General features: G+C 40.5%; 1 protein-coding gene and 1 long non-coding RNA gene across 2 annotated transcripts in view; one reads left to right on the top strand and one right to left on the bottom strand.

Moving 5' to 3' along the window:
• Nucleotides 1-1,383: 1,383 nt before the first annotated feature.
• LOC147061192 (moesin a-like) lies at nucleotides 1,384-16,496 on the top strand. The gene is made up of 15 exons (XM_085901437.1): nucleotides 1,384-1,407; nucleotides 2,017-2,064; nucleotides 2,269-2,352; nucleotides 2,421-2,516; nucleotides 2,672-2,794; nucleotides 3,280-3,431; nucleotides 3,510-3,593; nucleotides 3,666-3,812; nucleotides 10,669-10,765; nucleotides 11,011-11,174; nucleotides 11,293-11,423; nucleotides 11,595-11,755; nucleotides 12,356-12,448; nucleotides 15,011-15,244; nucleotides 16,332-16,496. The coding sequence occupies exons 1-15, from the start codon at nucleotides 1,399-1,401 to the stop codon at nucleotides 16,494-16,496; spliced, it is 1,788 nt and encodes a 595-aa protein (XP_085757563.1). The 5' UTR covers nucleotides 1,384-1,398.
• A 7,083-nt stretch (nucleotides 16,497-23,579) lies between these two features.
• The window catches only part of LOC147061191 (uncharacterized), a 5,683-nt gene continuing 4,739 nt past the window's right edge, over nucleotides 23,580-24,523 (bottom strand). Inside the window, exons 2-3 of the long non-coding RNA XR_015062969.1 lie at nucleotides 23,826-23,951; nucleotides 23,580-23,726 (exon numbers count right to left, since the gene is read on the bottom strand). This is a non-coding gene — a long non-coding RNA (uncharacterized LOC147061191). The remainder of the gene's footprint in view (nucleotides 23,727-23,825; nucleotides 23,952-24,523) is intronic.

The raw sequence follows: 24,523 nt of genomic DNA, 5'->3' as shown, positions 1-24,523 counted from the left end.
GGAATACTCAAGCACAGGCGAAAACAGCATTGGCAACCCATATGCACCAAGTACGGACGGCCGCTTTAACCCAACTAATTGTTTCCATTCCTCCCCAAACATCACCAGCTGCTGCACCCTGGCCACCTCCAAACCTTATGCGGGGATCCAAAGACTTGTGGTCCCTTTCTGATCAATTTCCATCATGCAGTCATCTTGCATCCTTTTGATCATGGTGTACACCTAATTAGCTTCAACGTTACAACGCATACATTGACTTTGCGACTGGTGCCATGCAGGAAACCCTTTTCTACACCCTTATGAATACTTGGATAATAGCTATGACCTTCAGACCTACATGTGCCCCTGCCTCATGTCAAGCTATGGCCAAGGATTTGCTGAACTGCTAACAAATTTGTGTACTTGAATGACATTATCATCTACAAGTCCTACCAGGACCAAGTTGACCCACTCCAGGCTGTCTTGTCTCTCTTTACCTGTGTGACTTCCATGATCCTTTCTGAATACACTGTAGCACAGGGAAGCAGCTGGACCGAGCTTACCTTCTGGCCAGTGTCCGCCAAATTCCATCACTGTTTCATTTGATATGTCAGCTTCATTGCCACCACTCTCGTATCTCACTTCTCCGAGGTGCGATTCAAATGGTGTCAGACCATTAAATCTTGGTTTGAGCCCCCCCTTTGCAAGCATCAGATCATCACTAATAAAGGTGGATACCTCAGATGTGGTAGTGTCGGTCTTGTAACAACCATCCCTCCTAGTGTCACCTCCCCAAATAAGGCTGTAGGACCTGCTCGCATTAGTTTCTTGAAGGCTAGCGTCAAGCATCAGATCTTTAATCAGACTGATGCAGGAAGAAGTGCCTGTGCTATAGAAAACCTTCTTAAATACAGTAATGATAAAGATCACTCATCTGGCCTCATTGATGAAATACATTCACATCTTGCAGGCAATGGAGAGGCTGGATCTAACCCACCTACGATTATGGGCGAAATGTGATTCTGTTATTACATCAGTATAGATGTGTGAATATTGCTGTTGAGACGACTTAATTTACCTCACAGAATGAATAAAGCATCCATCAACTGAGATCCAGCAATCATTCTATTAAAAACCTCACAATTGAAATCAAAACAATTGTAGCAGACAAAGATGCATGTGGTATCCAATTGTGACGAACAGACAGGTGCCCAGATGAAGTCTGCCTTTGCATGGGCCCCAGGCTGCTTTTGGATTAAATGAGAGGTAGGTACTTGAGAACAATACAATGGTCTTTTCTCACTCCGTCTAATCCTTGTTGGTATTGCAAGCACTTTCATATGACTGCGCAGAGAAAAAGAGACAAGCGTCCCGAAGAAATATTCTTTTGCTACCGACCATAGAAAAGAATAAAGAGAAATGTCAACTGTGAGTAGCAACTTTTCATTGTTTGTGGCATGATTGTGAATCTGTATGAGGAAGTTTATGTTGTAAAAGCAGTGGATTATAATAAGCACTTTTGCTTGTTGGGTTTAAAATAGTGCATTGTAAGACAGAATACATTATGAAAACGCATGGTAGCGATAGATTTTAATGGATATTCTTGTTAGGAGAAATGTTTTGCTTTGAACAATGATAACGATAGTATGATGACATTACAATTGGATTGACATTTTATATCCTGGTAAAAAAATTATCGATTCGGCGACATGATAGCTATCAAACTGCAAGATGAGGAAACGACAGAACAAAATTAAATCAAATATTTTTAAATTGGTGAGATAGTGTCGATATTTCTCTCCTACATTGTAGGAGAATTACTTCATATTTAACTGTTGAAATTGTCATGAAAGAGCACAATGCTATTGACTTTCATTAGACTCCATCAAAATGTCTTAAATAATTATATTGTATCATAGGCTATGGCAATAAATGATATTTTTTCCCACTTCTAGTTTTGATCTAATCATTATAGAATATTTATCATAGAATGAACCCCATCTAAAAATCTACTCTGGGCTTCATTTTTGATTGTAGCCTCCACCAACCTCTTGTGAGTGGATGCTCCTGGTTGAACAGAAGAATGTAAGGAACACTCTTTTTGGTCCTTTTTCTGTCCAAATACAAAAAAAAAGACCTTAGTTTCAAAGAGCTTACAAAGATGATACAAAATAAATAGTGTTCATTCCCAATCAGATGTTGGCCATCATGTTCCTCAAAGCCTTTGCAGTGACACAGCACAGATGATTGCACAAATATTTTCCTCCTGTGTCTTGTCTTTTCTGGCAGATAAATGTTCGGGTTACGAGCATGGACGCTGAGCTGGAATTTGCCATCCTGCCCAGCACCACTGGCAAACAACTTTTTGATCAGGTACTCTATAACACCGGCTAATATGCCCGTTTTGAATATCATTGTTATGCCATTGTTCTTCTGTTTAGATAGTGAAAACAATCGGGCTGAGGGAAACCTGGTTCTTCGGTCTTCAGTACCAGGACAGCAAAGGCTTCTCTACTTGGCTAAAGCTCAACAAAAGGGTGAGTAGAAAGTTATCATGGCAGCTTGTTGGCCTATCTCTCACAATTACCTGCACCCTTGACAGAAGCTCACAGAGGAATGTGATTTTGTTGATCCGTTGAGGTTAATTAGCTGCTTGCTCTGTTAATCCCTTTGTTGGTTGTGTCGTTCCCAGGTGACCGCTCAAGATGTGAAGAGGGACAACCCTCTGTTGATAAAGTTCAGGGCAAAATTTTACCCTGAGGATGTTGCAGAAGAACTCATTCAGGAGGCAACACAACGTCTCTTCTTTCTGCAGGTTAGCAAATACACAGCCAATGGCAGTCATCTGAAACTAAACTAAATAAAATGAGGTTCTTAACTTTGCGTTTTCATTGTTGTTAATGTTATTGTGGAAGGTTATTGGGCATTCCAAATGACTACAAAATTGCTTACATCCACATTAAAGCTGAAAGTTCAACACAAACTTTTTTATAAATAAAAAATATATTTAAAAAAAACACTTTCAACTAGTTAGTTTGAGTTTTATAGCGGCACCTTGTAGATACACAGAGAAACCAGGAATCTCAACTAAAACAGATGCCACAAAAGCCTCTGGGAGTTTCCCATCGACTCAGGCATAAGGTTATTCTCTCAGTTTGTCACAAGGGAGTTCATGTGCACAAAAATAAATCCATGTGCATCAACTAAACCTTAAAAATGACATGGGTGTTTGTTTGTGTGAGCTATATTATAAAATATAATATAAATAGTAACAATAAGCAACTGCTGTTTTTGCTTTAGGTGAAAGAGAGCATCCTAAATGATGACATTTATTGTCCACCCGAGACTGCTGTCCTTTTAGCCTCATATACAGTTCAAGTCAAACATGGAGACTACAGAAAAGACTATCACGTTCCGGGCTACCTAACCAGAGAGAAGCTGCTTCCCCAAAGGTATGCCCAGGATACAAACTTTAACTTTATACAGTCATCTGAATTCTAACTGTGTGTCATCTTCAATGATAAACCCAGGGTTTTAGAGCAGCACAAACTGAATAAAAATCAATGGGAGGAAAGAATTCAAGTGTGGCATCAAGAGCACAAGGGAATACTACGGTAACCCAGATTCGATTCATCCCTCCCTGCAATCAAGGGGTTTATCACATATGACTTGGGTCTTTGTCACAGGGAGGACGCCATGTTGGAGTACTTGAAGATAGCCCAGGATCTAGAAATGTATGGGGTCAACTACTTCAGCATCAAGAACAAGAAAGGGACTGAGCTGTGGTTGGGAGTGGACGCCCTGGGCCTCAACATATATGACAAAAAAGACAAGTAGGTCTGCAACTCCCATCTGGGACAATTGTTGCTTTAAAATCTCTCCTTGATGCTAAAATGTCCAACCAAGTACTATTAGTAATGCAAAATTCATTTTTTTCCCAATCAGTCACTAAGTTATGTAAGATTCACAAGCAAATCTGATTTCAATTCTTGAACACATCGTTCACCAAAATAATAAACTTTCTTATTGGCCCAACAAGGGTCAAAATAAGCAGGAATAGCAGTGTTGACAATAAATAGATGGATGAATAATTGACAGTAATATTCTGTGTTAAAATTGATTATCTCGTACAGCACACTAAGGTGCCACAGCACACTGATTGAGAATCATTGCATTGGTTGATCCAATTTAAAAGTCAGTATAGCTAACCAAAGGAAGAGGCTTTTGAACCCAAACTGACTTAACCACGTGGGCTGTGTTGTGCTGATAAAATGCACTTTATCTGATGGGCATAACAATTTGATGACCGTCTAAGCAAAATGTCAGAAGCAAAAGAAATTAACTTTGACATTTTTACTCTTCCTGCAGAAATTTTAAAACCGTCCTATCATCCTACCTGAAATTTCTCATTAGAAGCAATCATGAAATGCGCTGAATGAATGTCAAATAACAATTCCAATGAAAACACAAGCATTATAAGTAAAATTGATATGATGCATTTTACATAAATCAGTGATCCATAAGTTAATTAATCAGCATAGTTTAAGTCCAATAACTTTCTAAAACTGTTTGGTTCAAAAAATATATACAGTACAACATTTCTAGTCATACTGTAGGTCAACAATATTTGAATGAACATTCAAACTTTGTTGTTCTCTACTGGTCAATGCTTGGATTTTGCTTGCACCTCTACTGAAAAAGTTGCCTGTCGGCTTGTGAAGTGCAGTTTCTCTGAGGTACCGTAGTGGGTGTGCTTCAAAATAAACTTTGTCCCAATTATCTTCTGGCATCACAAAAACGTAAAGATCTACCTTAATTATTGAAAACTATTGCAACGGTGATACTGATCCTGTATTCTGTACTTAGTAGTGGATGTATACCAAAATATGCAGATGACTTCTCGTTCTGTTTCTATTCGAACTATTCCAAGTGATATGCAGATCGGTACTCGTATATCTATGTTCCTGAAGTTAGATATGATCTAATATCAATTTCCAAATTTGAAATCTTATATGGTTTTAGTGTTCTCCTGTTAGCCTACATTTGTCAAAATCAAAAAATTTGGTTTTCTTTTAAATCTCTTACTTCTGAACCTCTATAATGTCTCGTGTTTCTAACCTATCTACACCAAGAAAACATTTAAAAGGGTATAAAAGGGACCAACAGATTACTCCCACTATCTCATTGCAATCTAATCCTCTCTTTATTATATATATGTAATGCTTAGTTGATCACAAACTATGGATTTACCTTAATTTAATCCCAATCAACTAATGCTCCTTCCTTCTCACTTTGCTTACATTTTTCTGAACAGTTTTATAGGAATGAGTGACTCCTTCCACTGTTCCCTTTATTTGTTGTTTTCAACTTTTAACTGCTTTAATCACTTAAACCCATCTATTTCTATATCTATTTGACTATTGAGCTATTTCCCTACAGATCTATTTTTGCCATTTCTCCTAATATTTGCCAGATGTGATAGTGGGGCCCTAGCCGCCCCTGGCAGGGGACCTCATGCTAATTTACGAGCGGACCCCCCTTACTCCCACTCAGCCCTCTGTCTAGCTCCAGAGGATTCGCTTAACTCACAGCAGCACATGTGGCTTCTATCCGATAAATCTTTTCCTCTCATAAATGATTGTTGCCAAAGCCTATCTTTCTTCTTTAAACACACACATACACATATGTTAGTATTGTAATGGTTAGTACAAGCATGCTCCTTTTCCACCTGTTGGCAAATTGTTAAACATTAATCTCATTGTGCTGCGGTTTCAGTAGTGCACCTTTGATGTTCCCCTTGTGCTATTTATTACTTTGTCGTGGTAGGGAACCTTGCGTGTGTTTCTGTGACCCGGATAGCTACACCGATGGGGACTCTACCCTCTGCTGGTTCATTGCAGGTAGATTCCAGACAAAAAACAGCAGCTGATCTTCCAGGTTGGGGGTTGGGCATGGGGCCAACAACCCCACCCCGTAAAATGTCACTACCGTTATGGAAACCTCTACGAACTATACTATCATGGACCTTGCTGTAGGCCCAAGCCAACCTATTGGCAGTATGACCGCCCCTGATGAAAGCCTTCAACAGGACGGCAGGAGGATGATAGGTAGCCTACTGGGACCCAAAACTACGATCCGCCTGGGTGTGTGGAATGTCCGTACCATGCTAGACACATCCAAAACAGCTCAGGTCAGGAGCGAAATGAGAAGATGTAGGTTTGACATCCTGGGAATTAGTGAATGCCGATGGACCGGCTCTGGATGCCAGGTGATGAGCGATGGCTCAGTTATCCTGCACTATGGTCACTCCGATCAACATACACGTGGTGTGGCCCTCATAGTCTCAAAGGAGAAGTTCAACACCATGCTGGACTGGGAACCCCTCGGCGACAGGCTTATCAGAGCCCGCTTCAACTCCATGTAAGCTCACCATCATTCAATGCTATGCACCAACCAATGAAGCAAAGGAGGAGCAAAAAGACCAGTGGTATGAGAAGCTACAGCAGACAATCTCTAAAGTTCCCCAGCATGACATGCTAGTAATCATGGGTGACAACAACGCTAAGGTGGGAGCTGATAACACCGACTGTGAGAGAGCTATGGGAGAGCATACGTGCGGTGTGATGAATGGCAATAGCGAGCATCTTGTTGACTTCTGCATGACCAACAACTATGTCATCAGTGGTACCATCTTTCCGCACAAAACCATCCATAAACTCACATGGAAGTCACCTGCCGGTTCCACAACCAACCAGATCGATCACATCTTGATCAAAGGAAAATGGCGCAGGTATCTCCAAGATATTCAAGTTTATCGTAGAGCCAATGTCAACAGTGACCCCTACCTTTCAACAGCCTTTATCAAGCTGAAACTAAGGAAAGCATAAAAGTGAAGTCAACGTAGGAAACATTTTGATGTAGCCAAACTAAGATGCCCTAAGACCAACAAAGAGTTCTGCCTGGAACTGAAGAAGCGCTTCGGTGCTCTCGCCAAACCTGCAGACGAAGACTTGGACATCCATGGCAAGTGGGAGAACATTAGAAAGTCTTATGTAGGGGCAGCCACCAAAGTCTTGGGCTATTGAAAGAGAGGGAAAAAAGAATGGTTAACACCTGGCACCTGGCAAAGAATTGAAGAAAGAAAACAGCTGAAAGCCAAGATGCTTACCACAAAATCACCCAGGCTGTATGAGCAGGTCCAGAAAACCACCAAGGAAAAGGACAGAGCGATAAAGAATAGTGCAAGGAGTGACAAAAGGGCCTTTGTTGAGGCTCTTGCAGAGATAGCTGAGTGTGCAGCCGCACGGGACGAGTTGAGTACGATTTACAAGATCACCAAGCAGCTCACAGGCAAGTACATCAGTCAGCCAGATCCTGTCAAAGATAAACAAGACAACATCCTCACCAATGAGAGTGACCAGATCTTGAGATGGGTCATATCTGTGAGGTACTCAACTGCACTGAGCCAGATTATCCTACCAACCCCTCATCAGCAGAAAGTGTCTTTGACATCGAGACCACCACCCCAAGTAAGGAAGAGGCCAAACTTGCCATCACTTTACATTAGAGACTAGACTCTGTTCATGCAGAGAAGCTGAAAGCTGACCTTAACGCTTCTGTCAATGTGCTTACTGATCTCTTTAAATATATCTGGGAGAAGGAAGTAATACCCCAAGACTGGGACAAGGGCCTGATTGTCAAACTCCCCAAGAAAGGAAACCTCCAAAATTGTGACAACTGGAGGGGTACCACACTGCAATCAATACCATCTAAGATCTCCTGCAGGATTTTACTCTACAGAATCGGTTCCGCTATTGACCAGAATCTACGGCAGGAACAAGCAGGGTTTGAGAGAGGAAGGGGCTGCATAGACCAGATCTTTGCTCTGAGGAACATTATTGAGCAGTGTGTAGAATGGAACACTGCTCTGCACATCAACTTCAGCAACTTTCATAAAGCCTCTGACAGCCTACACCATGACACCCTGTGGAAGATTGTTAGGGCCTATGGAGTTCCTCCAAAACTGGTCACTTTCATAGGAATGTTCTATCGTCACTTTGAATGCAGCGTCATTGTTAGTGGTGAGCTAGGTACATGGTTCACTGTGGAGTCAGGTGTGCGACAAGGTTGTACTATTTTCCCCACTCTCTTCCTGATTGCCATAGACTGGGTCATTTGGAATACAACTTACAGACCCAGGGGTATTCAATGGACTTTGTTCTCTCAACTTGAAGAGCTAGACTTTGACGATGATCTTGCTGTCCTTTCACCAAAGCACATCCATCTGCAGAAGAACACTGACAGACTGAACAAATTCGTCCAACAAGTAGGGCTTAACATACGTAAATGCATCCAAAACCCAAGTGATGTGCATTAATGCCACTCCAGATGTACCAATCACAGTGAATGGACATGCTCTCGACTATGTTGAGGACTTAACCTACCTAGGAAGTCTCGTCAGTAAGGACAGCTTTGCACAAAAGGACTTTAGAGCAAGACTCGGAAAGGCACAGGGTGCTTTTGCTAGGCTACACACCATCTGGAAGTCCAAGCAATATAGCTTAAGAACAAAGGTCCGACTTTACAACAGTAATGTAAAATCCGTATTGTTTTACAGCTCGGAGTGCTGGTGAGTTACATCTTACGACATGAAAAAAGTCGAAGCCTTCCACAATGGATGCCTCAGGAATCTCTGTCAAATCTTCTTGCCTGAGAAAATATCTAATACATATAATAAACATCCAATAAATATTCTATACAAGAAGACCGAGTGCAACAGCGTGGTGCTAGAGATAAAACGCCCCCGACTCCAATGGCTTGGGCATGTTTTTAGGATGGACCAAGACCGCATCCCTAAGATTGCACTATGATGGACTCCACCTGCGAAAAGGAAGCAAAACTGGCCCAAGAACACATGGCGGCGTACATCCTGTCTTAGTCTCACTCAGCTTCAACCTTTCCCAGGGCAACCCAAATCGGCCTCACCCACCATTGTCCCCTCGCCCACCATCGTCTCTTACAGCATTTGACTAAGGGAGACCATTTCCTTCCCAGCCAACCACGGCCACATAAGGTTCATCAACTACCCCCCTTCGGAGCCCCCTGCCCAAACGAGACACGAGCATGCTGCGACAACTGTGAGTGAAAAGGTTTATCACCTTAATCTCAGCCTGCCGGCTGGATGCTGAATTCTCACACCTGAGCGGATGAGGACCCCTCAGAGAATACGAATTCTGTCTCGTGACGTCCAAAATGTGGTGAATTGTCTTTGGAAGCACGCTGTGGAAGGTTGCTGGCTCAGGGGAAGGAAATCTTCAGTGATACACGGCTGATTGGGAAAATATTTTATTCAACCAATGTCAGAATGAAGTGCCCCATGCCCAATGTCGAGTGCTTGCCCGGAGTCTTCCAGCCGCCGTGGTTTATACCCCACGCCACTCTCCTTTGGGGGTCTGCACGACGGCAGCTGGTTCACCTATGACCGGCTAGTCTGCCTTGCAGAACATACAGTCTACCTATTGTTCCTTCCTGATTGGCACCAGCTGTATCTCTACCTTCTTGCACCAGTAAGTCTGCACTCCTGAAGCCGGTAGATCTCGCCCTCTACAATATTTAGGCAGCTAATAACATTCAGGACATGTGCAAAAATTGACAATTATTCTCAAACATCCCCGAACTTGACCCATGCCTGACTTTGATCACAACCTAGGTCTACAAGTGGAATATACTACATGGAACAAGAGCAGAATAAAGATATAGTACATCTGCGAGCTATGAAAGATGAAGGAAGTTGGGCATGGGTTCAAGACCTTTGGACTGACTGTTCACAAAAATATGGCCATCTAATAGAACAAAATTCAATTGTTCTACCTGCTGGCATAGATACAGCACGTAAAAATTATTTGTAGTAAGTAATGAATAGAGTTTTGACAAGTATGGTGAAATTTGATAATTGGGCCACGGCACCCTTGTTGGGAATCACTGCATTAAATAACAGTATTGCCACAGAACATCTATAAACATTACTATAAAACAGCAAGTGTCTGACCGCTACTTCAATAAACTTCTCATTGTCTATGTATTATTTTTTATTTGCTTTGTTTTACTGTGCCTGGTCAGCATTGTAAGCAAGATTATGTTCTCCATTTCCTTAACTGGATAAATAAAAGTTGAATAAAGAAAATCTTTAGAAGCAGGGCTGCAACTAACGAGTACCTTGATAATCAATTAATTCTGGTAATAATTTTGTCAATTCATTGATTATCAGATTTAAAATCCATGTTTCAATTTACATCTCTTTAATTAAACTGACAGTACAGAAAATACACAAAGAAAAATCGAATATGATTCAATCATGGTTTGTTCCGCAACGTCAGAAAACGGGCAAAATGTAGATTATTGCTTTTCAAAATAAAATAAATATTCCACATTAATGGGAAAATATTTCCTGTCAACAAGCTGAAATTCCAAGCATGTGGACAATTTTGGATAAAAAAAAAATAATAATAATAATAATTTAGTTATTATCAAAAACAATTATTGATTTGTTTGATTATTGATTAGTTGTCAAATAATCTTCACACCTGTAATGTAATTATGGTGCCTTGTATTGTTATCAAGTTCAATTTTGTTTTACTCAATTTATGACTGTCTGTTTCGGTTCGTAACAGTTTTTTTCATATTCTGCAGGCTGACCCCAAAGATTGGTTTCCCCTGGAGTGAGATCAGAAATATTTCCTTCAATGACAAGAAGTTCGTCATCAAACCTATCGACAAGAAGTCTCCGGTATGGAATAAAAAGATCATTCTTTACAGTACATTATGAACTTGGCAAACCAGTTCATTGATGGGGTTATAATGATTTTGATAACTTGGCTGAAAATGACAACCCACGTACTCATGGCTCAGGTAATGACCAGTCACAGCTCAGTTTGCAAACGAGACGTGATTGGTGGTTACCCAAGTATATACTATGCTAACATGGTGTGTCGTAAATCCAACCATCAATAAGGAATGTTTTTTGTGTTAAAGGACTTTGTTTTCTATGTACCCCGCCTTCGTATCAACAAACGCATATTGGCGCTGTGTATGGGAAACCACGACTTGTACATGCGCAGACGCAAACCGGACACCATTGAAGTCCAACAGATGAAGGCCCAGGCGAGAGAGGAGAAGAACAAGAGGCAGATGGAGAGGTAACAATGATGAGGACTTTTCTTTGTCACAGTTTTCCTTGTGTTGTTTGTACTTAAGTAAGAACTGTCAGGGATGGAGTTGTTTCAGATATGTATTTATGCACAATTCTCCTGTCAGGGCTCTGCTTGAGAGTGAGAAAAAAAAGCGTGAAAATGCTGAAAAGGAAACAGAGAAGATTGCTCGCGAGACCATGGAACTGATGGAGAGATTGCGACAGATTGAAGAGCAGACAAAGAGAGCTCAAGATGGTCTGACAACTTTTTCAACCCAATTTTTTTTTCTGTTTCCGAACATTAAAAAAAAAGGATTGCCATATTGAAATATTCATGATTTTAGAATCATCATCAATACAGTATATAGTAAGAGTGTGTACATATATACTGTATTCTGTCTTACACGTGCTGGGTGTTACATTTCAGAGTTAGAGGAGCAGACTCGCAGGGCGCTTGAGTTAGAGAAGGAAAGGACACTTGCACAGGAGGAAGCTGAGATCCTGGACAATGACCACAAGGCTGCCATGCAGGCTAAAGAAGCCCTGCTACAACATCCTCAGTCTGAGATGAAGAATCAGGAAGAGCTGGTACATGTCCACAATTCACTATTTATACAAACTTGCATTTGTGAAATCATATGTATGTCTACTTTAATACTGCATGAATGTGATGGCGCTAGTTTATATATGACATTCCCTCACACGTATCCACTGTTTTTTGTTGGTTGCTCCAGAAGGTGGGAAAACTTCTAATATCCGTCAGAGAAAAGGCGTCCCTCTGTACTCTCTTGAAAGCTCATCTCTTTTGAGAGCCCTTTCTTGCCTCTCTAACACCTTTACGCGCCTAACTAGCCTCCACCTTCACTATTGTGACTAGTATCAAATAAAAATACGTACATCTACTATGCTATTGTGTGGAATGGAGAAGAGCAGTAGATATCTTTATTTGGTTATTGAAATGAAACAAAATTCATCCAAGTTTACCCTATAGAACAGTAGAGGTTGTGTCCACACAGTCACACAGGCACACGCTCGCACGCACGCTTAGACGCACACGCACGCTTAGACGCACGCTTGCACGCACGCACACACACATACACACACCTATTGTCACAGCAGACAGAGCACAGTGACCTTAGATTAGGAGCACTCTTAACACTTTCCCCATTTGTGTGCACATGTGGATAGGCCACTGAGCTGGCAGAGCTTTCGTCGAAAATCTCCCAGCTGGAAGAAGCCAAGAAGAAAAAGGACGAGGAGGCAATGAGATGGCAGAAAAGGGTGAGAATTAATGGGAGCAGCAAGAGCCAGATAAAGGATGAATCAAAATGGAGGAATGTCTGACACTTCTAAGTGAACAGGGTATATAAAATAAGATAGGTAGAATCAAAGGAATCCAACAGTGGCAAGAATATCACAAAACTGAGAAGTACGAGGCATTTATTATAAACCACAGGCTTGTGAATATTTTGGGAAACAACATGAAATCTTGAATTTAAATGCTCACATTAAAATGTGTCATCTTTCAAATATAAAGTCATTCATTTCCTTCTACCGTCTTCAATCTCAATCAACCGTAAATCCCCATAGTTAAGTCCATTTTGCATTTTGAACTCTGCATACTCGCTGTCACTTTCTAGACGTGCACATTGCATTACATTTTCTTATACATTCATTTTAAGGCACCTAATGGTTAGCACATCTGCCTATCTCTTCTGAGATTTGGGACTCAAATCTTGGCAAGTTCAAGTCAAGTCAAGTCAAGTTTATTTGTATAGCCCTAAATCACAAGCAGTCTCAAAGGGCTTCACATAGACAATCAATTGACAATTATTCTCAAAGCATCCCCTGATCTTGGTCTCCCAAAAGGGCAAGGAAAAAGTCAAAAACCCCTACCAGGGGAAAAATGAGAAACCTTGAGAAGGGACCACAGATGGAAGGATCCCCCTTTCAGGATCACCAGGCTGCAATGGATGCAAAGAGGGCACATAAAATACATAATATGGAAATCAAAACAAAACACGTACATCTCTTGCTGTGTTGGTTTTCTTCAGATACACCGGCTTTCTCACACATATCCCCAAGAGTTTAACAGTTAATACCAATTTTTACAGATTTAGGAAGTCGTTTTCACTCCTGAATAATAACTCCAAAACCTAAATTGACTGGGTCAGATGCATTTCACGTTCTCTTGGGAGTAGAAGTTGTACTTGAGCCTCGTAGCTCTAGCCTTTGCCCTATGGCGTTATGCACGGAAAAGGGAGCGGGGAGTGTTAGTGGTGGAAGGGGTTGCAGAAATCTGCCAGCGTTGGTGTCCTAAGTGTGGCTAGCACACATGCAATCACCCACTCTTTTTATGGCGTGTCTTACAAAAATTGTTTGTATTATATTTATTCAAGTAGAATGAGCACGAGGGAGTCAGGATAAACTCAAAGAATGAAAATAATTGCACGACAACAAAAGTGTTGATGGGGAAAACCCAGGAATAAAAAGGAACAAAGCTAGAGAGATGTAGCACAACAGGAGACAGACAACAAAGGGAAAACAAATCCAATGAACATCTGGAAACAAGGAAATACTCACAAGTGCAGCTAGGTAAATAACTAAAGAAAGTGGCTGTGTAAGAACACTAAAATAAGCTGATGAAAAGGTAGAGACAATATCTAAACGACCATATTTTCCGCACAATAAGGCGCTTTGTGTTAAAAGGCGCACACTCAATTGCGGGGGCTACCACGTTCTGTACTCACACTATTGTTAATCAGTATTCTTATGCAAATCCTCATCTTCTATTTCCAAATTAAACACTTTGTCAAGTTCCCTCTTGACATTGTCTCGTCGTTGTCACGTTACTCTTCGGCAATAATCCCGGCTTTCCAGAAAGCTAGAACTGTGCCTCTGTCTCTCTATCAATGCCATTTTAAAGGGTCTTGATGCTTGGTCATATACGTAGTGTGTAAACAAAACATGAGGTTGCACAACTAATTCATGCAGTCTCAGGGAGAATAGGAATAAAGTGGATTAAAAAAATATAAAAAATATTAATGAGTCATTAGTCCTTCACCTACCGTGATTGCCAATTAACATATCTACTAATTTCAATGTCTTTTGCACCGCTGGGAGGATTGCATAGCAATCAGCCACAGCATTTATTTTTGTGAGAATATGCAGGTCACCATGGTCTATACATATATATCAAAACATGTAGGCTGTACATCTTTTTCATAATAGAGGCTGTGTCTGAGGATGAGCACTCACTGGAATGTTTTGTTGACTCAGAGTCCGAGCGAGAAGTCTTCCCCTTGGCGATGAGGAGATGTGTTGCGTCATTTTCACCACAATGGAAATTGTTTACTTCACTGTAAAATCAGGAGATTGGCAGGAGAAATGAAGGGAACCATGTGGGAGATAGGGATGAGATTTGGGAGTCTCCCACATAAAGTGGGAAAGTTGGCAAGTATATATTCATTGAATGCAACAAGCTCATCCTACATAAATCAGGTGTAATCATTCCATTATGGAAGCATATTCTGCTAAAACAGAGAGCCTAAATATGCGTATCGCAAATCATCCATACGATGATTGAAGAGAAAGAAACATTACGTCACTTAATGAGCAAAAAAACGTGACCTATTGTCACCCAAATTTCCAAAAATGTTAGAACGAACACAATATTTACGATTTGAAAGGATAGAACTTGAAAAGCATCCTGCTTCTTCCTACCACTTTTGAACATGAATTATATTTTGCTTCATGTCAGGTCACTTTACCATTTTCGTCTTCTTTAAAAATGTTCAATCAACGATGTAAAAAATATATATGTGTGAATGTATTTGTTGACAGGCAATGATGGTAGAAGCTGATTTAGAGAGAACCAAAGAGGAGCTGAAGTCGAAAATAATGGGAATCCACATCCAGGATTCTGTACACCCTCACATGCATGATCACGATGAGACGGATGAGAGCAGTGCGGAGGCGAGTGCTGAGTTAATGTCTCCCGGCACGGTACGCGACCGTAGTGAGGAGGAAAGAGTCACTGAGGCCCAGAAGAATCAGAGACTGCAGAAAAACTTGAAGGTGAGGATAAAAAGAAGATAGAATTAGCTATCTGGGTTTTTAGATTTAGATGCCTGTCCATCACTGAAATTTGTCACAAAAAGATGTTCCTCAATGTATGAATCCTATGCACTCAAAATATTTCCCCTTCAAAGTCATTGATGCACATCGAGAATGACAAGATCAATTAATGATGTTTTCCAGACGATACCCTGAAAATTTACTCAAGCCAGAATATCAATGAGCAGCAAAAATTTGCGCACAGAATGTTTTTTTTTGTCACTGTTTGTTGAATGTTGCAAACATTTGCAAATAGTTGCAAAGACATTCCGAAACTGTTTTAATGATTGCAAACAGTTTTTCTTGTAGTCAACAACTACATTTTTGAATGAAAGGAAAATCTGTTTGCAACCTTTTCAGAACACAAACTATCAACATTGGCTATGGCAAACACTTGCGGTTCAATGAGATACCGCCTTAACCTTTCTTACAACAATAATATGTATTTCTGGGGTATTTGCATACATTTTAAGATTACTACTAAACAATAGACCACATTGACTTTTCAGTCTTCAAAAAATTTCACACTATAATTTTAATGTAATTTATGATTTATAACTAAATGGACTCAGCCTCAGCTGATGCAGTAATGTCACGTTTCCCTGCACCAATAGCACCTCTTAAGCAGTTTGTGGTCTCTATTTGTTCAATTTTCTGTTAAAACATGCTGTATATGGTTTTGTCCATGTTAAGTTGACATTAATTGCCCCCCAAAATGTGTTGTTCGAGGAACTAGGTGCACTCTACATAATTAAACATGTTGCAAGTATCTTGTCATTCAAGTGGTTTTATTTGCGCGCATACGATATGGCATCCAGAAAGTCTATTACTCCTGGAATAAAATTGGACTCTATTTCCCAAGCAAAACAAGATACCGTATGATGTTGCATAGGATCTCCAACACGAAAATGGACTTAATAATAACTACGGACAAAAGAATGTTTTCACATTGGGATTGAGGGGAAGACTGGGGCGTGGGGGAGAGCTGAGGCTTTTGAATAGTCTCAGCAATGAGGATTCCATTCTGTGTGTTTGTGCTCTCTTTCAGTTCCTGAGTACTGAACTTGCTCGAGCTGTAGACGAGAGCAAAAAAACCCCAAATGACCTGATCCATGCTGAGAATGTAAAGGCCGGCCGTGACAAATACAAGACCCTACGACAGATTCGTCAGGGCAACACCAAACAGCGTATTGATGAATTTGAGTCCATGTAAGAAATGTCCGTTGATGGACTGAATGATCAACTGAATTGGATTAAGAAACAGAGAAGTAGAGCAGTATTGAATTGATAACAGTGTAGGATCTCAGAACGAATGAATATAATTAATATAACAATATAATGTTACTATCCTTAATTTCGATGTTGCATTCACTTACTGCAAATGTACTACAAATGTACTGTAATTATAATGTTGGGTACGCTTCCACATTCTAATAAGAGCCAATAAACAATGTTTAGCAAAATGACGATGCATATAAAATTCCTGGTTTGAATGGCATTACTACATTAGCCATAGACGAAGCTTTATTGCATCAAACTTTTCATCCAAATAAGTCTCAATCCCATATATTTTCTGTTTAACGTATCCTTTTGATCAGAAACACACTAAATGTTCTGTAAAAGCCCATGCCCGCTTTTTTCCTGCAAAGTTTAGCATGTGAAATGGGTCACAGTAGTATCTTATCATGATGCCATTCTTCCCTTACACCCCTTTGAATCCAGCTGGATTGTTTTTCCTCTGCTGTTGCCAAATTAACAAGAATAGAAGCCATCTGTTAGACTGCAACAGAACATCTATTTACACGATACAGCTGTTACATGTTCAGTGAGTTTGGTAAATATCTGTTTAAAACGTGCTTGCATTAGCAGATTTTATTTCCGAGAAGTTGACAAGAAGCTGGAGGTCTTATTTGGTACTTTGATTCTAACGTCAACCAGTATTACTCAACGTGGCATTTTCATTTCAGAAGCACCCTATCTCATTTCACTGTGATCTTTATTTTTTCTGTCTCTATCACTGCTGATTTACTTAACACATTCATTATTAATGAAGTCAAGCTCACACATCCCCTACAGGATGCCTCAATAGGCAGAGCTACAGTAGATTTTCTTCTACTAGTAGGCTAGTACGCTAGTAGCTACTAGTTATAGTGTATGACACACACACACAATCTTTATTTGCCTTTTCAGATTGCTGATAAAATCAAAACCTGTGGAGGAGTAGCTACTGGCTACACTGTATAACACGCACACACACACAGGCACACACACAGGCGCGTGCACACACACACACACACACACACCCACACACAAGATTTGTTTGCCTTTTCAGATTGCTGATAAAGTGATGCATTGAAATCTGTGGACTTGATAGTCTGATGTAGGTTACTGCAACCTGCAGTTGAGCACATTGTGCGGTCATGCTTTTCAGACCTGATGTAGACAGTTAGTAGAAACACCATTACAGGCAAACAGTGGTGGAAATCAATTACCCAAAGCGGCAAAGTCAGGGGCGGTAAGAAGTGATGACGATTCTAGGGATCAATGATAGGGTTGGGCATTCTCACTTCCAATTCTTTTAGGGACGAGGGTCACAATAGCTTCCAAATTTAAACCAGGGGTCTCCAAAGTCCAAATTAAGGCTATCATTTTGTTTTTAGCAGCTTGCAGCAGACTGAAATGAACATTTGACCATGATGTTTGTCTGCATTGCAATACAGTTCTACATGCACTTATACAGGCAGGAGAGGTTTATTCTCAACCACTCAGACATCACTTGGAAAAGTCACTGGCAACCCCAAAGTTGTCCAAACAAACAGACCTTTCGTTGCACTGCACATTTAAAATGAAACAGAAACTGAAAACCAACAATGGTCGAATTTTGTTTATCAGTGATTGGGCATGTGCTGAACATTGCAAACATTCAACCTCTCAGTTTGTCTCAGTATCCATCCATATTGTCACCAGTTTCTTCACTTTGTGGTCACCTGCTTCCATAATAATTGTGCCATGATTTACAATGCTTCAGTGACAAAAAAATCAACTAATAATAATACAGTACTTTTGGGTTGTTCACAGCACCAGGTTGGCATTTGGAGTAGAACTCTAGATATTTGGATCCTATTTGGCTGGCAGGAACATTTCTGTTAGTCTAGGTTGCCTGGAGTCCCGTTTTACGCCTCTATAATATGGTGTTCCACAGGGCTCTAGTTTGGGGTCCTTGCTGTTTTCATTGTATTTGCTGCCCCTAGGTTCCATCCTATGAAAAAAAAATGTTTCTTTCCACTGTAATGAGGATCACAGTCAAATTTATGTCCTGCCAAGCAAAAAGGATGTGTTCTCTTTAAGGCCACTCTTGTCCTGCCTACAGGAAATCAAAGCCTGGATGTCACCAAATTTCCTAAATTACAATGAAAAGAAAACATAGCTTATGGCTTTCGGTTCCAGTGGCCCTTGTACATCCCATCCTATCGACCTGGGCCCTCTGGACTCCTATCAGAAGTCAACAGTCTCAAACTTGGGTTTTAAATTGGGCAATGATTTTAAATTGGACCGCTAAATCAGTGCTGTTGTGAAATCCATCTTCCATTTTAGGCAGCTGGCTGAAGCCCTTCCTTTCTCAACAGCAGTTAGACACAGTAGAACAGTTTCTTTGCAGATAGAGGTCGGACAAGGACGGACGGCTTCCTGTGGTGCCGCCACTTTGGGCACGAGGGTTTGAGAAACAACATTCGCGGGTGAATCATCTCGACTAGACTTTTTTCACTTTGGATTCAGTAGTCCTCCCTCAAGCGTCTCCAGGTGGTCCAAAATGCTGCCATTTGCCTCCTAACTGGAGCTTGTAAGAAGGAGCACATGATTCCAATCTTGACCTCCTTTCACTGCCTCTTTCAATTTTAGAGTTTATTTTAAGATACTTCTATTTGTTTACAATCTCTCGGCCCAGTTTACCTCAACACTGCACACATGTTCGGTGCTTCATTGGATGTGTCAAGAACTAAGTGGAGCCTAGAGGGAATTAAGCCTTTTGTGTTGCTGGTCCTTCCTTCTGGAATGAGCTGCCCTTAAATGTTAGGCAAGCCCATTAGGCATGTCCATTTTTAAAACTGGTTTGAAGACCCATTTTTATTCTTTGACTCTCAACTTTTTTTTTCAACTTTACTTTTCAACTCTGACTTTGTTGTTGTAGACTATACATTATATTGATGTTTCAATTGACTGCTTTCAGTGTTTTTGTAGTTATTTGTTTGTAGTGATATATGAAGAGCTTTGTTACAGCTGTTGTGAAATGTTCTATATGAATAAAGTTGTATTGTATCGCATAATACAGTGTATAGTATGTATTTATATTTAGAAAATTGAGCACCAGACATTCAGATTGGAGGTGGTTTTGGGTTTTATTCACTGTTATCTTTTTTTGGGAAGCACTTTGTCCAAGTTGTGTACAAATGTAGTATTGATTGACTGAATTCCAAGGTCAATCTGTGGACCTTTGCAAAAAGTAATGTACCCATGAGCTAATTGTTTTAGGACAAGACACTGTTGTTAATGCAATTCCTCTCCAATGATTAAATCAATTTTATTAATTTTAATCATCGAATTAAAGATGAGTTGCTTTCATAAATGGTACAGGTTTGTGAGGTTTCCCAGGAAATTGTAGTGTGAGAATCTGCAGGCAGGCGGGAGAGATTTGTTTTTTTTTTTCACTTTGTGAAGTACTATGTGTTGCTTTTTCAGTATAAAACGTTGCTATAAAAAATGAGGGATTTATTAAAACACTGGTGCAGAGAAGAGAAATGAAGATTTTAGAGAGAAATGTGAGACCAAGCAAATACCACTAGTTTGGCCCTCTTTTTTTGAAACAGGAAACTGCGCCAAAAGAACATTACCAAACCCATTTATTATTAAAGACTATTAATGAGGGTTAGTACTGACCTGCAACTAACACTAAGTAAATTGTCCATGTTTTTCGTCAAAAGCAAATGTCGGGCAACCCAAGACCGCCTTAAGACAAATGAACAAGCGCCAGCACTTGATGTTCTTAATGCTAATTACATATTTGGCAAGCCAGCAGTGGTTAAAAAGAGGTTCTGTATAATTTTTTTTTAAAAACGAATATGCTTTGAAGTCAGAGAAGAGCTGTAATGAATCAAAGTGCAGATAAAGATTTTTTGTCTCTGTAACAGTCAATGGTACTAATCGCATATCTTGGAACGTGACTCAAACATGGTAAGGAGGAAAAGGAACTTGAATGCTGCACACCGAGGTTTTTTTTTTTTTTACACTGACGCAGTTAATTGGGAGTATAATTGGGAGACGCGGAGTATCGACTTTCTCCAAGGATGCTATGTTTGTATCGTTGTTCGTTTTGTTTACAACAACCAACAACCTATTGCAGAATTTAGTAGAACAACACGTGACGTATCGCTGGTTCTATAGGTGCAGTATAAAGGTTGAGTTTGATGAATTTGATTGTGATGCAAGTAGACACTTTCGTAGCTCTGCGGACATGTGTGGTGAATGTCATTTTATTCATTTCACATATGCATTGAACAGTTTCCTCTTCTGACGTGTCATTGGCTAGTCGATTGATTGCAAATGTAGTCGGTACAGTTGACACCCACAATGGCGCAACTATCCCTTTTCTTAAATGCACCACACTGCTTAGTCCAGCCCACCCCTGCACAAATTTAGACCACGCGTCATGCCAAACTTGTGTAAACATTTCGATCTTACTAACAGTGTTGATGTTCAAAATGTGAGGTTGCACAGAGCAGTATGGAAATCAAAAAGGAAGTGTAGAGAAACATTTTTGTAATTTGAAGGAATGTAACAAATATTTACATGCTTCATGTAACTGAAATCTAAAATACGGGGTCATCAAGAGGTCTCAGCTGATTTGATGAAATTCTCGAGGTAACAATCCCCAATTTATTTTGCACCACCAAAACATACTTTGACCATTACAGGATGCACAGCAAGGTCCACCGCAAGTCTGCGCTCTGCCACCATTGCAGCTTCCCGAGCGGTGCAGTTTGCAGTCTGAATCACTTAATGGCGTGATTCAACCTTTTTTTTCTTTTTTAATTTGACAAGGACAGTGTAATTCAATGAACATTTCTGTAGATGCACTAGAATTAGCCAAATGGCTACTTTTCATTTGTAGTCCCTGAGGCAAGGTGTGTGACACAACGAGAACACAACACGTGACTCGGACAGAGCTGGGTTCGATCACCGACCCACTGGTTTCTGAACGACTCGCTCTACTGCCTGAGCCAGGTCTGCCACTTACTTGGAACATTCTGTCAAAGGTTTTGATTTGGACAAGCTGTTCTACCTACGTATACCAATCCCCCCGACGCCAAAAAAAACTGCAAAATGTGTGGTTCACAGACTTGACAGACTTGGCCCCTAGGATTCTTTTGATAATTCAGTGTGCATGTGCACTGACGCACCTCTTCACGTGCACCTCTGACTACCTGTCATTTGAAATGGGCTCGTGAGTTCGTTATGATCTAATTATGGGAATGAACGTATCATCTTATTAGGTTGAAGAGTCAGCAACAAAAAAGCAGAATTCTATCATCAGTATCCACTTGTTTGCTTACCAACTCATGCAAGCAAAGGACATCCTATTCATACGTCATTCTGATCTTGTGATTGTTACTGGTGTATTGACAATTTCATCAGGAACACAGCAAAGCCAGGAATTTGTAAGTACTCTCTATGATTTTGGACATTTCAACCTCTTGCGATATCATATGTTCTCCTGTCTTACTGGTTTCTTCTCTGCATCATCAGACCCAGCAAATCAGCTTCTGTATTTTTCTATATAGTTTGTTTCTTGAGCAATATTAGCTAATCCAGATCATCAGCTTAAATCAAAGAGCTTTGTGCTTTGATGACATCACCAGCTCAACTAAACATTTATTCAGAAGGAACACATGCTGGAATGGATAGCGCTTGAAAAATATACTGGCTTTTTCCACTATACAAGTTTCGAAGAATGTGAAGGCAATAACTTTCTCAGTTTCTCATTCGTGCAACGTAAAAAAAGGCTCATTGGGTATCATGTAACAGGTGTCTTACGAGAGCTGCCTTTCCTTGTTACCTTGCATTTCCATGCCTTCTTGCATGTTTGCATTTGGATTTAATGACGTCGGTTCTCATTTTGCCATTGTTATTTTTTATCTAGTATTTAGTACTAGTTCTCACATGCACCCATTCATACATTTTGTATTTATTTTGCTGAGTCTGCTTTGGGCTCCATGCTCCACCCTCCTCCTTGCAACAAAGTCAAGAGAGTATCCAGCTCACCCAGCCGCCTCATGAATGGACGGATACTTTGGTAACTGACTGGCAATGTAAACGATGACTTTACAAGTACGGCCAGTATAATCAAATATCATGTGACCATAGAAAGTGCACTCAAAAGTTGGATTTTGATTAAACTTTCTCACTCAAAGGTCTGCCACTGGGGTAGACAAAGTAAATGGAGGCAGAGACATGGAACACCGGGCACTATAGCACTAGTTTGGGGTTAAATTAGGTACCTGCACCAAGGACAAGCTGGGGCACAAAGATTGAACAAAATATGTGAATTTCTGTTATTCATCTAATAGTTCAAACATCCACATTTCCACCAGTTCAGAGTGTCCCCCGCCTACTGCTGGGATAGGCTTCAGCACGCCCATAGAAAATGAATGGATGGAATATGACATGAATATATTATTATGTGATGCCTCTCCCTCTTTTGCGTTATTTTCAGTAACATCAAACTAAATGTAACACCCACTTCTGGGCTGAATATATGTTACTTCTTTTTAGAAAAAAAAAATGATACCGGAGTTATTTTGGTAAAATCAAGTCAATCTTTAAACTTATTAACTCATTAACAACTGCATATGAACACATTGGCAGTGTGTCAAAACATTTCCACAATCTTAACATTTTAAATATTTTCTCTTTCACAGCACTATAGTACTCTTGTTTTTATCCACTGCTCAAATATTTTTCTGTTCTTATTTGTCCTTATCTATACATTTTTTTTCCTTTTCCTGCTTGCACACACACCTTCCAGCGCTTCTTTCTCTATCTGTGCATAGCGAGATTTTGCGTCACTGAGCCTCTAGGAGCAATGTGCTACAGCTTTCCAACAATCCCTGTGGATTTGGCATAGCACACCACTCCAGTCCATAACTCCTTTTACCATTTACTTGCATCAGCTGACTGCAGATGGCTTGCATGGGTGCAGGTATTAGCAGGTCTTTAAAGTTGTCAAAGGTTGTTTGATGTCCCCACAGTTCCGTTCTTTAGGAGCTCTTGCATGGGTTGACCCTGTGCTTTTCCAAGTTGACCATTTCCACAATCTTCTTCAGCTCTTCCACATCAACTGGTGGCGACAGCTGCCGTATCGCCCCCACCTGTTCTGCATTCTTTGGATCTGGTCAAATGATGGACTTGTTAATGAGGTGCCTAAGGAATCGCAGTTGGCCCTGTGTAATGGAAGACTTTTTTGAGCTTCAAGTCAGCGTTGTATTACCTCCAAGTGATCATCATGTTCTTCCTCTGTGGCACTATACGGCAGGACGTCATCCATGAGAACATCAAACCTTCAAGGTCCTGGAGACTCGCCATCATCACTCCCTGGAAGATCTCAGGTGTACTTCTAATTACAAACAGAAACCGGTTGAAGTTGATGCGGCCAAAGGTTGTGTTGATAGTGAGCTTAGACGATTTGTGTGGAAGGGTAGAAGCCGATCATTGCATCCAAGGAAGAAAAGACTGTAGGTCTGCTTAATTTTGCTATAAACTCTTGAGCTGCAGGCAAAATGTAATGTTTTCTTTTGACAGGTTCCTTCAGTCTGGAGGTCGACACAGATGCCGGCTTTACCTGTGCTTTTCTTCAGGACTGCAGTCAATGGGCTCTCTAGTGTGCCATTTTGCTCCAGCCTCTGTAACATTTTGTTCTTTGCAGGGAAGAGGAACACGTGCTATGTCTACAGCATATGGCCGAACATTTTTATTTTTGCTGTAATTTCACTACTCCACTCGTTAAAGTTCCACGCTCACCATATGCTTGTATGTGGCCTTTGTTGTTCACTGTCTCATCAGCTCACCTCACCAGCTTCATTTTCACAGACGTCCGCTTACTGACATTGTGCACCCACGTGTTATAAATTGCGAGTGGTTTCGCCATAGTAGGTCACTGTGCTTTGGATCTGACCTAAGCGCTGCAAT

Source organism: Syngnathus leptorhynchus, chromosome 2 (assembly GCF_054491065.1).
Source record: "Syngnathus leptorhynchus isolate UIUO chromosome 2, UIUO_Slep, whole genome shotgun sequence".
Taxonomy (NCBI): Eukaryota; Metazoa; Chordata; class Actinopteri; order Syngnathiformes; family Syngnathidae; genus Syngnathus; species Syngnathus leptorhynchus.
The sequence above is the reverse complement of the archived record's forward strand: the minus strand, read 5'-3'. Positions and strand labels throughout refer to the sequence as shown.